Source organism: Trachurus trachurus, assembly GCF_905171665.1.
Source record: "Trachurus trachurus genome assembly, chromosome: 3".
Lineage (NCBI taxonomy): Eukaryota > Metazoa > Chordata > Actinopteri > Carangiformes > Carangidae > Trachurus > Trachurus trachurus.
This window is the reverse complement of record NC_139893.1, coordinates 28,703,439-28,721,241: the sequence shown is the minus strand read 5'-3', so window position 1 is coordinate 28,721,241 and position 17,803 is coordinate 28,703,439. Positions and strand designations below refer to the sequence as shown.

At 41.6% G+C, this 17,803-nt stretch overlaps 1 protein-coding gene across 1 annotated transcript; it reads right to left on the bottom strand.

Annotated features, from left to right (window-relative positions):
• Positions 1-10,738: 10,738 nt before the first annotated feature.
• LOC311008161 (CUB and zona pellucida-like domain-containing protein 1) lies at positions 10,739-16,508 on the bottom strand (the record flags this gene model as incomplete). The annotated part of the gene is made up of 11 exons (XM_084001595.1): positions 10,739-10,875; positions 10,972-11,176; positions 11,289-11,388; positions 12,776-13,176; positions 13,256-13,368; positions 13,817-13,875; positions 14,257-14,400; positions 14,520-14,635; positions 15,747-15,929; positions 16,146-16,284; positions 16,426-16,508. The coding sequence occupies 11 exons, from the start codon at positions 16,506-16,508 to the stop codon at positions 10,739-10,741; spliced, it is 1,680 nt and encodes a 559-aa protein (XP_083857721.1).
• Positions 16,509-17,803: the final 1,295 nt, after the last annotated feature.

The window sequence follows — 17,803 nt, the reverse complement described above, 5'->3', positions numbered from 1 at the left end:
CATCACAGCAAGCCTCTAAATTAAAAAAAAAAAACAAATAGCTTGGACTGGTCCATGCGCGAAGGCTCCTAACATCTTAGACTCATAGTAGATTTTTGACAAATATCATTATTTTACCTCAAAAACTGATTTTTCTTTTTACTGTGGTTTCAAATCTGCCTACACGACAGTGAATGGCTTACTCAATTTGTGAAGCCACTGTTGATCTGCCACTTGTCAATTAGCTCAGTGCGATAGACAATGGTCTTTGGTTCCCGAGGTTGTGGGTTCAATCCTCAACTGATGCAAATTGAACATTACAAGGTCAACTGTCCTGTCTTCCTATTCTCCTGTTTGTTGCTCAGAATTGCCTAAATTTGCCCAAAAGTAGCCCGGACCCGACCCATCGCTGCGCAGCAGCTATAATCTTCTTCTTCTTCTTTCTTTCTTTCTTCTTCCAAGGAAGTCATACTTCCCATGGGCGAAAACTCACCAAACTTTGCACAAAGGTTCAGTCCCATGCCAGATTCACTCAACTCCAAGGACATGTGCCCCCCCCTCCTAGGGGGGGCACAATAAGCGTTTAAATTTAAAAACTTTAAAAATTCCTACCAAACCAACGGTAGATGCTACAATGTTGAAACTTCACCACAATGTTGCCTCAATACTGCTGAAACTTTTGTCCACTTTAACTTATTACAAATTATGAAGTCCATCACTCTGTTTTTTTCAATAACTGTAAAACTTTAAAAATGTATCTCCTCCCACAATTTTTGCTCAATTGACACCAAACTTGCTACAGAGCATCTCCAGACTGTCCTCCACAAAACTTGTTTCTCAGATTTTTGATTAAGCAAAAATTGAGCCTACAGTGCATGAAAACGTTTGACTGTAAACAGTACTGTAAACATATACCATCAAATTCTTGATAAATACATTTTCAATCTTCCTGAAAAAAAATGACAATATTCTGGAGTCATGGTTGATGAAGTTTGGCAAATATCAGAATTTTATCTCAAAAACTGAATTTTTGAGAACATTTTGAATTCTGCTCTCATGGGAACAACTGCAGCCAATGTGAGAGTGGAATTTATAAACATCAGATTTTCTCTTATGAAGCAAAACACTTATCATTAAAAACAAATCACCAACATTTCCATGCTGTCAAGATGCAATTTATGTATTATCAGATTTTTGTTTAGATGACTGAATTATTGACATTTTGACCATTTCATCACAACAGCTGCCCGGGCACTGGCTCACCTGAGTGGATAAATGAAGCTACACAGCAGGTCTCACTACCAGCCAATTAGCTCAGCGAGTTAGGAGCTGGTTCTTGGTGTCAGAGATTGTGAGTTCGAGACCCAGCAAGGGTGATGATGATGATGATGATGACGGATCAAAATGTCACATGTCCTTAAGCTGTTTTGCTGTCTAAATGCAATTTATGTATTAACAGATTTTTGTTTAGATAATAGAATTTCTGACTTTCTGAAATCTGCCTTGACAACAGCTGCCTGGGCACTGACTCCCTGAGTGGATAAATGAAGCTACACAGCAGGTCTCACTACCAGCTAACTAGCTCAGCGAGTTAGGAGCTTGTTCTTGGTGTCAGAGGTTGTGAGTTCGAGACCCAGCAAGGGTGATGGTGATGATGACAGATCAAAATGTCAGTTGACCTCAATATGAAACACAAGACAATTGTCCTAATGGTGGCATCACAGCAAGCCTCTAAATTAAAAAAAAAACAAATAGCTTGGACTGGTCCATGCGCGAAGGCTCCTAACATCTTAGACTCATAGTAGATTTTTGACAAATATCATTATTTTACCTCAAAAACAGATTTTTCTTTTTACTGTGGTTTCAAATCTGCCTACACGACAGTGAATGGCTTACTCAATTTGTGAAGCCACTGTTGATCTGCCACTTGTCAATTAGCTCAGTGTGATAGACAATGGTCTTTGGTTCCCGAGGTTGTGGGTTCAATCCTCAACTGATGCAAATTGAACATTACAAGGTCAACTGTCCTGTCTTCCTATTCTCCTGTTTGTTGCTCAGAATTGCCTAAATTTGCCCAAAAGTAGCCCGGACCCGACCCATCGCTGCGCAGCAGCTATAATCTTCTTCTTCTTCTTTCTTTCTTTCTTCTTCCAAGGAAGTCATACTTCCCATGGGTGAAAACTCACCAAACTTTGCACAAAGGTTCAGTCCCATGCCAGATTCACTCAACTCCAAGGACATGTGCCCCCCCCTCCTAGGGGGGGCACAATAAGCGTTTAAATTTAAAAACTTTAAAAATTCCTACCAAACCAACGGTAGATGCTACAGTGTTGAAACTTCACCACAATGTAGACTCAATACTGCTGAAACTTTTGTCCACTTAAACTTATTACAAATTATGAAGTCCATCACTCTGTTTTTTTCAATAACTGTAAAACTTTTAAAATGTATCTCCTCCCACAATTTTTGCTCAATTGACACCAAACTTGCTACAGAGCATCTCCAGACCGTCCTCCACAAAACTTGTTTCTCGGATTTTTGATTAAGCAAAAATTGAGCCTACAGTGCATGAAAACGTTTGACTGCAAACAGTACTGTAAACATATACCATCAAATTCTTGATAAATACATTTTCAATCTTCCTGAAAAAAAATGACAATATTCTGGAGTCATGGTTGATGAAGTTTGGCAAATATCAGAATTTTAACTCAAAAACTGAATTTTTGAGAACATTTTGAATTCTGCTCTCATGGGAACAACTGCAGTCAATGTGAGAGTGGAATTTATAAACATCAGATTTTCTCTTATGAAGCAAAACACTTATCATTAAAAACAAATGACCAACATTTCCATGCTGTCAAGATGCAATTTATGTATTATCAGATTTTTGTTTAGATGACTGAATTATTGACATTTTGACCATTTCATCACAACAGCTGCCCGGGCACTGACTCACCTGAGTGGATAAATGAAGCTACACAGCAGGTCTCACTACTAGCTAATTAGCTCAGCGAGTTAGGAGCTGGTTCTTGGTGTCAGAGATTGTGAGTTCGAGACCCAGCAAGGGTGATGATGATGATGATGACGGATCAAAATGTCACATGTCCTTAAGCTGTTTTGCTGTCTAAATGCAATTTATGTATTAACAGATTTTTGTTTTGATAATAGAATTTCTGACTTTTTGAAATCTGCCTTGACAACAGCTGCCTGGGCACTGGCTCACCTGAGTGGATAAATGAAGCTACACAGCAGGTCTCACCACCAGCCAATTAGCTCAGCGAGTTAGGAGCTGGTTCTTGGTGTCAGAGGTTGTGAGTTCGAGACCCAGCAAGGGTGATGATGATGATGATGATGATGACAGATCAAAATGTCAGTTGACCTCAATATGAAACACAAGACAATTGTCCTAATGGTGGCATCACAGCAAGCCTCTAAATTAAAAAAAAAAAACAAATAGCTTGGACTGGTCCATGCGCGAAGGCTCCTAACATCTTAGTCTCATAGTAGATGTTTGACAAATATCATTATTTTACCTCAAAAATTGTTTTTTCTTTTTACTGTGGTTTCAAATCTGCCTACACGACAGTGAATGGCTTACTGAATTTGTGAAGCCACTGTTGATCTGCCACTTGTCAATTAGCTCAGTGCGATAGACAACGGTCTTTGGTTCCTGAGGTTGTGGGTTCAATCCTCAACTGATGCACATTGAACATTATAAGGTCAACTGTCTTGTCTTCCTATTCTCCTTTGTTGCTCAGAATTGCCTAAATTTGCCCAAAAGTAGCCCGGACCCGACCCATCGCTGCGCAGCAGCTATAATTAGGGTCCGGGCAGCGCAGCTGACAGGACACTATTGTATTCCTAGGAATTCTTCTTCTTCTTCTTCTTCTTCTTCTTCTTCTTTCTTTCTTTCTTCTTCCAAGGAAGTCATACTTCCCATGGGCGAAAACTCACCAAACTTTGCACAAAGGTTCAGTCCCATGCCAGATTCACTCAACTCCAAGGACATGTGCCCCCCCCTCCTAGGGGGGGCACAATAAGCGTTTAAATTTAAAAACTTTAAAAATTCCTACCAAACCAACGGTAGATGCTACAATGTTGAAACTTCACCACAATGTTGCCTCAATACTGCTGAAACTTTTGTCCACTTAAACTTATTACAAATTATGAAGTCCATCACTCTGTTTTTTTCAATAACTGTAAAACTTTAAAAATGTATCTCCTCCCACAATTTTTGCTCAATTGACACCAAACTTGCTACAGAGCATCTCCAGACTGTCCTCCACAAAACTTGTTTCTCAGATTTTTGATTAAGCAAAAATTGAGCCTACAGTGCATGAAAACGTTTGACTGTAAACAGTACTGTAAACATATACCATCAAATTCTTGATAAATACATTTTCAATCTTCCTGAAAAAAAATGACAATATTCTGGAGTCATGGTTGATGAAGTTTGGCAAATATCAGAATTTTATCTCAAAAACTGAATTTTTGAGAACATTTTGAATTCTGCTCTCATGGGAACAACTGCAGCCAATGTGAGAGTGGAATTTATAAACATCAGATTTTCTCTTATGAAGCAAAACACTTATCATTAAAAACAAATCACCAACATTTCCATGCTGTCAAGATGCAATTTATGTATTATCAGATTTTTGTTTAGATGACTGAATTATTGACATTTTGACCATTTCATCACAACAGCTGCCCGGGCACTGGCTCACCTGAGTGGATAAATGAAGCTACACAGCAGGTCTCACTACCAGCCAATTAGCTCAGCGAGTTAGGAGCTGGTTCTTGGTGTCAGAGATTGTGAGTTCGAGACCCAGCAAGGGTGATGATGATGATGATGATGACGGATCAAAATGTCACATGTCCTTAAGCTGTTTTGCTGTCTAAATGCAATTTATGTATTAACAGATTTTTGTTTAGATAATAGAATTTCTGACTTTCTGAAATCTGCCTTGACAACAGCTGCCTGGGCACTGACTCCCTGAGTGGATAAATGAAGCTACACAGCAGGTCTCACTACCAGCTAACTAGCTCAGCGAGTTAGGAGCTTGTTCTTGGTGTCAGAGGTTGTGAGTTCGAGACCCAGCAAGGGTGATGGTGATGATGACAGATCAAAATGTCAGTTGACCTCAATATGAAACACAAGACAATTGTCCTAATGGTGGCATCACAGCAAGCCTCTAAATTAAAAAAAAAACAAATAGCTTGGACTGGTCCATGCGCGAAGGCTCCTAACATCTTAGACTCATAGTAGATTTTTGACAAATATCATTATTTTACCTCAAAAACAGATTTTTCTTTTTACTGTGGTTTCAAATCTGCCTACACGACAGTGAATGGCTTACTCAATTTGTGAAGCCACTGTTGATCTGCCACTTGTCAATTAGCTCAGTGTGATAGACAATGGTCTTTGGTTCCCGAGGTTGTGGGTTCAATCCTCAACTGATGCAAATTGAACATTACAAGGTCAACTGTCCTGTCTTCCTATTCTCCTGTTTGTTGCTCAGAATTGCCTAAATTTGCCCAAAAGTAGCCCGGACCCGACCCATCGCTGCGCAGCAGCTATAATTAGGGTCCGGGCAGCGCAGCTGACAGGACACTATTGTATTCCTAGGAATTCTTCTTCTTCTTCTTCTTCTTCTTCTTTCTTTCTTTCTTCTTCCAAGGAAGTCATACTTCCCATGGGCGAAAACTCACCAAACTTTGCACAAAGGTTCAGTCCCATGCCAGATTCACTCAACTCCAAGCACATGTGCCCCCCCCTCCTAGGGGGGGCACAATAAGCGTTTAAATTTAAAAACTTTAAAAATTCCTACCAAACCAACGGTAGATGCTACAGTGTTGAAACTTCACCACAATGTAGCCTCAATACTGCTGAAACTTTTGTCCACTTAAACTTATTACAAATTATGAAGTCCATCACTCTGTTTTTTTCAATAACTGTAAAACTTTTAAAATGTATCTCCTCCCACAATTTTTGCTCAATTGACACCAAACTTGCTACAGAGCATCTCCAGACCGTCCTCCACAAAACATGTTTCTCGGATTTTTGATTAAGCAAAAATTGAGCCTACAGTGCATGAAAACGTTTGACTGCAAACAGTACTGTAAACATATACCATCAAATTCTTGATAAATACATTTTCAATCTTCCTGAAAAAAAATGAGAATATTCTGGAGTTATGGTTGATGAAGTTTAGCAAATATCCGAATTTTAACTCAAAAACTGAATTTTTGAGAACATTTTGAATTCTGCTCTCATGGGAACAACTGCAGTCAATGTGAGAGTGGAATTTATAAACATCAGATTTTCTCTTATGAAGCAAAACACTTATCATTAAAAACAAATCACCAACATTTCCATGCTGTCAAGATGCAATTTATGTATTATCAGATTTTTGTTTAGATGACTGAATTATTGACATTTTGACCATTTCATCACAACAGCTGCCCGGGCACTGGCTCACCTGAGTGGATAAATGAAGCTACACAGCAGGTCTCACTACCAGCTAATTAGCTCAGCGAGTTAGGAGCTGGTTCTTGGTGTCAGAGGTTGTGAGTTCGAGACCCAGCAAGGCTGATGATGATGATGACAGGTCAAAATGTCAGTTGTCCTCAACACGAAACACAAGTCAGTTGTACTAATGGTGGCATCACAGCAAGCCTCTAAATTTAAAAATCCAAATAGCTTGGACTGGACCATGTGCGAAGCCTCCTAACATCTTACTCATAGTAGATGTTTAACAAATACATATCATTATTTTACCTCAAAAACTGATTTTTCTTTTTACTGTGGCTTCAAATCTGCCTACACGACAGTGAATGGCTTACTCAATTTGTGAAGCCACTGTTGAACTGCCACTTGTCAATTAGCTCAGTGCAATAGACAACGGTCTTTGGTTCCCGAGGTTGTGGGTTCAATCCTCAACTGATGCAAATTGAACATTATAAGGTCAACTGTCTTGTCTTCCTATTCTCCTCTTTGTTGCTCAGAATTGCCTAAATTTGCCCAAAAGTAGCCCGGACCCGACCCATCGCTGCGCAGCAGCTATAATTAGGGTCCGGGCAGCGCAGCTGACAGGACACTATTGTATTCCTAGGAATTCTTCTTCTTCTTCTTCTTCTTCTTCTTCTTCTTCTTCTTCTTCTTTCTTTCTTTCTTCTTCCAAGGAAGTCATACTTCCCATGGGCGAAAACTCACCAAACTTTGCACAAAGGTTCAGTCCCATGCCAGATTCACTCAACTCCAAGGACATGTGCCCCCCCCTCCTAGGGGGGGCACAATAAGCGTTTCAATTTAAAAACTTTAAAAATTCCTACCAAACCAACGGTAGATGCTACAGTGTTGAAACTTCACCACAATGTAGCCTCAATACTGCTGAAACTTTTGTCCACTTAAACGTATTACAAATTATGAAGTCCATCACTCTGTTTTTTTCAATAACTGTAAAACTTTTAAAATGTATCTCCTCCCACAATTTTTGCTCAATTGACACCAAACTTGCTACAGAGCATCTCCAGACCGTCCTCCACAAAACTTGTTTCTCGGATTTTTGATTAAGCAAAAATTGAGCCTACAGTGCATGAAAACGTTTGACTGCAAACAGTACTGTAAACATATACCATCAAATTCTTGATAAATACATTTTCAATCTTCCTGAAAAAAAATGACAATATTCTGGAGTCATGGTTGATGAAGTTTGGCAAATATCAGAATTTTAACTCAAAAACTGAATTTTCTAGAACATTTTGAATTCTGCTCTCATGGGAACAACTGCAGTCAATGTGAGAGTGGAATTTATAAACATCATATTTTCTCTTATGAAGCAAAACACTTATCATTAAAAACAAATCACCAACATTTCCATGCTGTCAAGATGCAATTTATGTATTATCAGATTTTTGTTTAGATGACTGAATTATTGACATTTTGACCATTTCATCACAACAGCTGCCCGGGCACTGGCTCACCTGAGTGGATAAATGAAGCTACACAGCAGGTCTCACTACCAGCCAATTAGCTCAGTGAGTTAGGAGCTGGTTCTTGGTGTCAGAGGTTGTGAGTTCGAGACCCAGCAAGGGTGATGATGATGATGATGATGATGATGGATCAAAATGTCACATGTCCTTAAGCTGTTTTGCTGTCTAAATGCAATTTATGTATTAACAGATTTTTGTTTAGATAACAGAATTTCTGACTTTCTGAAATCTGCCTTGACAACAGCTGCCTGGGCACTGACTCCCTGAGTGGATAAATGAAGCTACACAGCAGGTCTCACTACCAGCCAATTAGCTCAGCGAGTTAGGAGCTGGTTCTTGGTGTCAGAGGTTGTGAGTTCGAGACCCAGCAAGGGTGATGATGATGATGATAGATCAAAATGTCAGTTGACCTCAATATGAAACACAAGACAATTGTCCTAATGGTGGCATCACAGCAAGCCTCTAAATTAAAAAAAAAAACAAATAGCTTGGACTGGTCCATGCGCGAAGGCTCCTAACATCTTAGACTCATAGTAGATGTTTGACAAATATCATTATTTTACCTCAAAAACTGATTTTTCTTTTTACTGTGGTTTCAAATCTGCCTACACGACAGTGAATGGCTTACTCAATTTGTGAAGCCACTGTTGATCTGCCACTTGTCAATTAGCTCAGTGCGATAGACAATGGTCTTTGGTTCCCGAGGTTGTGGGTTCAATCCTCAACTGATGCAAATTGAACATTATAAGGTCAACTGTCTTGTCTTCCTATTCTCCTGTTTGTTGCTCAGAATTGCCTAAATTTGCCCAAAAGTAGCCCGGACCCGACCCATCGCTGCGCAGCAGCTATAATCTTCTTCTTCTTCTTCCAAGGAAGTCATACCTCCCATGGGTGAAAACTCACCAAACTTCACAGAAACATCCGACCCCATGCCAGATTCACTCAACTCCAAGGACATGTGCCCCCCCCCCTCCAAGGGGGGGCACAATAAGCGTTTAAATTTAAAAACTTTAAAAATTCCTACCAAACCAACGGTAGATGCTACAGTGTTGAAACTTCACCACAATGTCGCCTCAATACTGCTGAAACTTTTGTCCACTTAAACTTATTACAAATTATGAAGTCCATCACTCTGTTTTTTTCAATAACTGTAAAACTTTTAAAATGTATCTCCTCCCACAATTTTTGCTCAATTGAAACCAAACTTGCTACAGAGCATCCCCAGACCGTCCTCCACAAAACTTGTTTCTCGGATTTTTGATTAAGCAAAAATTGAGCCAACAGTGCATGAAAACGTTTGACTGTAAACACTACTGTAAACATATACCATCAAATTCTTGCTAAATACATTTTCAAACTTCCTGAAAAAAAATGACAATATTATGGAGTCATGGTTGATGAAGTTTGGCAAATATCAGAATTTTATCTCAAAAACTGAATTTTTGAGAACATTTTGAATTCTGCTCTCATGGGAACAACTGCAGTCAATGTGAGAGTGGAATTTATAAACATCATATTTTCTCTTATGAAGCAAAACACTTATCATTAAAAACAAATCACCAAAATTTCCATGCTGTCAAGATGCAATTTATGTATTATCAAATTTTTGTTTAGATGACTGAATTTCTGAAATTTTGACCATTTCATCACAACAGCTGCCCGGGCACTGACTCACCTGAGTGGATAAATGAAGCTACACAGCAGGTCTCACTACCAGCCAATTAGCTCAGCGAGGTAGGAGCTGGTTCTTGGTGTCAGAGGCTGTGGGTACGACACCCAGCAAGGGTGGTGATGATGATGATGACAGATCAAAATGTCAGTTGTCCTCAACATGAAACACAAGACAATTCTCCTAATGGTGGCATCACAGCAAGCCTCTAAATTTAAAAATCCAAATAGCTTGGACTGGACCATGTGCGAAGGCTCCTAACATCTTAGACTCATAGTAGATGTTTGACAAACACATATCAGAATTTTACCTCAAAAACTGATTTTTCTTTTTACTGTGGTTTCAAATCTGCCTACACGACAGTGAATGGCTTACTCAATTTGTGAAGCCACTGAAGCATGCCACTTGTCAATTAGCTCAGTGCGACAGACAACGGTCTTTGGTTCCCGAGGTTGTGGGTTCAATCATGCAAATTGAACATTATAAGGTCAACTGTCCTGTCTTTCTATTCTCCTGTTTGTTGCTCAGAATTTGTCAAAATTAGCCCGGACCCGACCCATTGCTGCGCAGCAGCTATAATCTTGTACTTGTATTTGTTCTGTTTGGTTCCTGCTTTTGGGGATATTTTCACATCACAACAAATGACAAAAGCCAAAATAGGTGTAGTAGTGTATATATGTTGAGATTTATTTTTCCAAAGCACATACATTGTAGATGAAGTTCAGATGCATCAGCATCTTCAATGCATTTTAAATCAGACAGCAGTAAATATAAGTTGAAGCAGTTAGAATCCCAGACCTTTAAACACACATTGATCGATCACCGAGTAGCTGCAGTACAAGTTCATCATCATCAATGTTAATCATTCTAAAAGTGTTTGTTTTTTCCACTTGCAAAGACATAATTTTCCTGATTTCAGTATTTCCATTTAAACACATACTGTATAGCTGTTGGCAATTGTAAGATTGTGTACATACAAATCCTTTATTTAATTGTGAATATTACGAGAAACACAAACACCCAAATTATGCAGAAGAAACTTGTCAAAATAAGGTTCAGAGATTCAGATGTCTTCTTAAGTCTGCAAACTCTGCGGTCTTAACTTTCAGATGTAGGCAAAGGTTGGTATTTGACCTTTGACATCTTGACTTTGTACATGATCACTCCACAGACCATGCCAACAACTGCAAGAAGACACCCAGCGATGAATACCAGGTTCAGGTTCAGATTGGTCACTGGAGAAAAGAGAAACACAATTTGAATTCAGTCTTGTCCAAAGTCTACTTGGGACTCAAACATGGCTGATAAGGAAACACTGCCCATTTTCATACCTGTGGCTGATGGTGCCTCTGCTGATCTCTTTAAGCGCAAGGGGCCCTGGGAAACAAAGTGGTTGGTGGTCTGGACGATGGCCTCTCTCTTTCGGTGGTGATGTTGGTGATGACCGCTTGGCCACGTAGAGTTGACGCATCCCCGCGAGCATCTGGTGTTCGAGGATCCTGCTTCACATACCACGACTGAACAGCTGATGTACACCTGAAAACAACAGTAGCCAGATCTCACATACCACCTTATCAAACACATCTGTCTATCAAACTATCTCATTTATAGGTGTTGATCAAACCTAATTCAATGATTCTCTGCTCACCTGATCGTGCAGTCCAATGAACTTGAAGGCCTCCATGCAGAACCTGAACTGGTTCTCGTGGGCGGGGGTATGGAGTTGAACAGTTGGCTCCACGACACACCTAGTCAAAGGAAAATAAAAAAAGATCAGGGGTCTCATTTATAAAACTGTGCGTGGGATTGTTACTAAAAGTGTATGTACGCCCAAAAGCCAGGTTTTGCGTGCGCCAGTAAATATTCAGACTTATAAAACCCTGCGTACGCACACTTGCAAGCAAACTTCCCTTTATAAATCACAGAGTTCCTACAATTGTGCGCAGCTGAATCCGCTTCACGTTCCGCCCTGTACACGCCCTGTTTTAACCGTAGATGGTCAATGCAAACCACCACATGAATGTGATCTGCATGTCAATGAGCCTGACGTGCTGTTGTTCTGTCGGTGTTGTGAATTAGCTGCAGGTGTGAAAGTGGCGACGTGACGTGTTGCTGCAGCTGTTAACGGCGTCAGCGGCTCAGAGCGCACGCGGTGTTGTTTTGGTGCGCTGCCCTCTCACATGCTGGACCCGGTTCGGCACATAGTTACAACAATGACAACAGTTCTAATCTGAAACGAGTTATTAACCTTCATCATGGTCTCCCTCTCCCTCCTTTCTCCTCCAGCGGTGCCGTGGTGCAGAATTACGCACGGGGCTCACCGCTGTATTCATACATTTACAGTAATTAGACTGATCGATAAAACTTAGAATAATTAGCAGAATCAGTTACATTCTGAGGAATGATCAAACATGACACTTCTCTTGATAACAAGAAAACAGAATGTAACAATTGTGGGAACGATTAGCTTTTTTTCCAGAGTTTGAGATTTAATTGACTCTCGATCCTATGTTCACACAGTATCATAGGAACATATAGTTATTTACACCATGTATTTATCCCATGCAGCCGCGCCGTCCTCTCCTCCTCCTGCGCTCTGGGAGTGGACAATATGACGGAGAGACGGTGGTGATTAAATATAGAGAGGGAATTTTGATTTGAATTTTAAGTTAGATTCTAAGAAGATGTTTCTGAAACACCAGTCCGATGCAAAATAAGGCTGTTGAATTAAATCACTGTGGCAACATGGATCTAACGCATACGGGTTGAAATTAAATGTGTGACGGCCGATAATAAAACATAATCGTTCTTCTCAATCATCATTTCCTGAGTCTGACTTCAGTTCACCACCACCGTCTGTGTCGCCAATTCCCCTTTTCCTCCAAACCATGCGTACGCATGGCTCAGAGTTTGCTTAGAGCTGCGCACATTCTCCCGTCAAGTTAGTTTTTTATAGATCACAACCTTGGCGTGAAAAGTCACGTACGCCACTTTCAGCCCCGTTTTGTGCGTACGCAACGGTTATAAATGAGACCCCAGAACATTGCAAACATTGCACTTGATACCACTACAGCGACAGAGCAATCACACCCACAGGAGATTTAATTACAAAGCCCCAACAACAAGTTTTCATACCCATTTTCAATGATGGAGTAGGTTGGGTGGTAGTTGGGGTTATCATAAGGTGTGGCTCTGCAGGACTCAACAAACAGCTCAGTGTTGTTGACTGAGGAGGTGGCTTCTATCTGCATGTAAATCCTGCTCCCAAGGTCGTACTCCAGAGGGTATGACCGAGGATCAATGCGTGCCTGGTACTGCCCATCAGGGTAGAACTCAAAGTCGTAGGTGAACGTGCCGAAGCCTTTCTCCCACACTGTGACGTTCTTTCTGTGTGCAGTGAAGCCCATCGTCACATTTCCTCGTTTAGGATACTTGCAGTAGAACTGCACTTCCAGCAGGTGCTTCCTGGTGATCACGTCTGCAATGTTGTCAACGGTGGTGATTTCATTCTTGAACATGAGGTAATCATCGTCTTCCTGAAAAGGGTAATGTTCACATAAGTAAATGAAAACGGAAACATCCAACACTGGTAATGAAACAAACGACCCTCATTACCTCGATCTGAGTGCCACAAGCATTGAGGGGGACAACGGCGATGACGTGAGTGCTGTTGGAGTGTGTCTGGAGGCTGCAGGCAATGTTGGAGGGATCACTGAGCCGCAGATGATCTTCATGGAGGCCATCAAATGATGACTTTTCAACATGAACTGTCATTGATGACTCATCACACACCACATGAGCTTTAACTGGAATGAGATATGTATGCAAGTTGTGTATGTAAATATAATACATGAATTATTTTCTTTTCATTTTATCATTATTATTTATGATATATAGCATCATACAGACATATTTGTATCTTAATATTGCAATTTGGCAGTACCAAAGACCTGTGTCTAAATTTGAAAGTATCTTTTTGCCTCTGAAGGGTCAAGAATTGCCTTCAGAATGCAGCTTGAAGTTTGAGTGAGTAAATATGTTAAACACTCATAGTTTGCTCTCCAATGCGTGGCAGCCATAGGGCTGTATACCATTTAGCAGGTTAAGTATTTGGTGAACATTAGGTGGACTTGCAACACCAAATGTTGACAGTAAATAACACCTGCTGTGACTCACCTTGCTCCTTCTCAACGTCCACTACAACACACCTCATCTCAGACTGATAGATGCCCGACCTGAAAAGCATTGGTCAACACAGATGTTAAAAAACCTAAACCCACAACAAGAGCCAAAAGATAGGGTTAATTTAAAAAAAATCCAGCCAAAACCTATGACACTGAAATGACTATGAACTTTGTGGATTAATTTTCATCTCTGGTCTCAACTGTGCCTCATCATAATTGTCCTCTACCGCCATGCTTGGACATGAATTTTGCTGAACCTCAAACACAGAGAAATGTCACTTACTGTGAAGTTGGGGTGACATGGTGATGGAAATAGTGACCATGTGTGGTTTGAAAAGTGGCTGCAGCAGACCTATAAAATATGCAAAACACCTACATTATGATTTTGTTCACACACTGATTTGTCGTAAGTGAAATGAACCCAGTGCTCACCCTGTTGCTGCTTCAACAGCAAAGCAGATTGGGTAATGATCTCCCAGATCATCTAAGACAGGTGTCCACCTAATGACAAACTCGTCATGTGTGTTCCTGTGCTTGGTGGTGTTCAGTGGTCCACTGATGATGATATCATATAATCTGTGTGAAAACATAAGAAACCAGATATTGCTTCGTTATCAGTGATGTAATCTTCTATGCTAATATATACAACATTTTGTTGCCACAAGACCTCACTGATCACATAGGTTCATGCTTACGTTGCATACGCAGCTTGAGCTTTGACTCTGATTTCCACTTCTTTGTTGACCTCTGCATGGATGTGTGCTCCATTTTCAGGTGTTGGCTGCAAAAACTTTGGCAAGTAGAATCCCTCCTGACATGAGGGGGCAGGTGGGTCCACTGGAGTTAAACATAGAAAATAAAATAAATAAATAAGTAAGGCATTCACAGTTTTAACTTATCTTAAAATGAGGAATTGATTTGATTCTGGATGTCAGCATCTTTTTAATAGTTTCTACAGGCTCATGTAATGCTACACATCAAGGTTTTTCAGCATGAATGAATAATGTGGATTACCTCACAGAAATATTGTCAAACATGTATGGGGACAATAATACTTACCAAGGAAAGAGAACTGCAAAGGTAGTTTACTGAGAGGAGCAGTGTTTGCATACGACGTTGTGTAATGTGTCGTGGTCCTGGTTGTGGTTGTCGGTGCAGTTGTGGTTGTTGTGAACCACCACCATGGTATTGTTGTGTAATGTGTCGTGGTGCTGGTTGTGGATGGTGCAGCTGTGGTTGTAGACCACCACCACCATGGTGTTGCAGTTGTGGTTGTTGTTGCAGCTGTGGTTGTCGTTGCAGCTGTGGTTGTCGGTGCAACTGTGGTTGTCGGTGCAACTGTGGTTGTCGGTGCAGCTGTGGTTGTCGGTGCAGTTGTGGTTGTCGGTGCAGCTGTGGTTGTCGGTGCAACTGTGGTTGTCGGTGCAACTGTGGTTGTCGGTGCAGCTGTGGTTGTCGGTGCAGTTGTGGTTGTCGGTGCAGCTGTGGTTGTCGGTGCAGCTGTTGTTGTCGGTGCAGCTGTGGTTGTCGGTGCAGTTGTGGTTGTCGGTGCAGTTGTGGTTGTCGGTGCAGCTGTGGTTGTCGGTGCAGTTGTGGTTGTCGGTGCAGCTGTGGTTGTCGGTGCAGTTGTGGTTGTCGGTGCAGCTGTGGTTGTCGGTGCAGTTGTGGTTGTCGGTGCAGTTGTGGTTGTCGGTGCAGCTGTGGTTGTCGGTGCAGTTGTGGTTGTCGGTGCAGCTGTGGTTGTCGGTGCAGTTGTGGTTGTCGGTGCAGCTGTGGTTGTAGAGTGCCACCACCACCATGGTGCTGAATGTGTCGTTGGAGCTGTGGTTGTAGAGTGCCACCACCACCATGGTGTTGAAGCTGTGGTTGTTGGTGCAGCTGTGGTTGTTGGTGCAGCTGTGGTTGTAGAGTGCCACCACCACCATGGTGCTGAATGTGTCGTTGGAGCTGCGGTTGTAGAGTGCCACCACCACCATGATGATGCAGTGGTGGTTGACTGTGGGGTTGTAGTGAACCACCACCATGGAGTTGTTGTCGATGGTGCGGTTGTTGTGGGCCAGGGAGTCCATGCTTGTCTTTTTCTCCTCCCTGCCATCAGTGGACTCCTTGAGGAGTGGGATCCATCGGTGTAGGCTAGAGTGATGTGGCCTTGCGGGAAATCCTCCACCACCAACTCAAATGCAAAAACTCTGGGGTTGGAACTGGCGCTTTGGTAGTGTAATGTACAGGAGTCCTAACAATGAGAACATTTCTTAGATAAGAAAGTTATAGTATCACTCTAATATTTTGCAATGAATTCGTAAACAGATTTTTCAAATGACCTGATCTAAGTGGAAGCCTGAAGGCAGTTGGCAGTTGCTGCACTCTAAACCAGAGACCATTCCGTATCGGCATCGAACTCGGTCACCGTCAGGATCATACGACATCAGGTTGTATGTCCGTGGGCAGTTCTGAGGAACTCTTGAACAGACACATAAACATGAGTTAATAAGAAAACAAGATCAAATCAGCTATTGGAGAAGTGTGTTTGGATCTGAATATTGCAGATTTCCTTTAAAAATAGCCAGTGGTGAGTAGTTTCAGGGTCAAGAGGAAGCTTACCGGAGGAAAGGTAGAATGGCAATGTCTGGTGATCTGTTTGGTTGTCTGGTGTCAGATCTTGTTCCCAAATCCACATGAGTCATCAGCCTCCAGGAGGTACCGTACCCGCCACTGCGCGTTGGGATCCAACAACAGCTAGCTGCCCTGATATGTGTAGAAATGACACTTCAAATACTGAAAGATGCACGGCAGATGTGTAGAACTAATAAAATTTAAATTAACACAAAAAAGAGAGAGGAAAAACTACCCACCTCTCTTGAAAAGGTCTATTACTCCAGAGTTTTTTTGTAATGACTGTTTCAGTTTCACACCACTGTGAGTTGTATTGTGGAGCACTGGTGCTCCTGTCAAGCACACCCGTCTGACTTCTTGTGTTTTGGCCACAGTTGTGGAGGTAACAGCTCCAGGAGTGGTGGTACTGACACCCATCGAACGTGTTCCTGTTTCGAATAATTACCTGTGGAAAATTATTAAATAGTGAGTCTCCACACCAGATAGTTGGACCAGTCCCAGCCTGGTCAGTTGTGTACATGAACTGATGAAGCCTCTTGGATGAGAGGTGAAACGTCTTCCTAGACAAATAACTAAGTCCAGTTGCTTTCGATTTAAAGGTACAGTATGTAAGAAATCTAAAGCAACTGGCTGTAAAATCGTCCTAATATGTAACAGAGACTCAGGAATAATGTTCATATAACATACTGAACTCACCAACAACAATCCTACAGCCAAGATATTCGCATTAAAAAAAATTTTTTGCGGACCGCAAATCATGTTTATGTTTTGAATTTCTATGGTTGGCTTGTGTCGCCACCCAGCGCTCTCTCCCTGTCACAGCGTCTGTGGCATTTCAGCCTCCGGGTTGCCAGTTAGCTTCCACTGAGCTGCAAATACGGCTGGGAGATAAAACGAGATCATGAAAAAAAAGATTGTGTTCTATTATCGGTTATTGGTCATATTTGCTTGATATCACACGGTAGAAGCGGCTTGTCGCTCTGTCGTTTAATAGGCTACACGGATTGCTGTTGTGAGTGTGGCAAGGTGAAGAGGGCCCGGGCGGGGATTGAACCCACACCTCCCGGGTAAGAGTCATGCGCGCTTGCCAGTCACCCAAAGGGACATCCCTTTGGCCAAGTAGCCAGGGCACATGATCAATTGGAGGCATAGTGACAGGAACCGTCAACTGTCACATGAGCATGTAGCCTAGTTAGTTTGAGCTGCTGCTAAAGCTAAAGCTAAAGGGAAGAATTACAAAGTGAAAGTTAGAAAAGAGGGAGGAAATGTGGCGAAATGGAGCCTATGGTGAATGAAGTGATTGTGAACGTGTGGAGCGGTTCATGAGAGGAGTCTGTCCCGGTCAGGTCGCCTGTCTCCGGTCCTC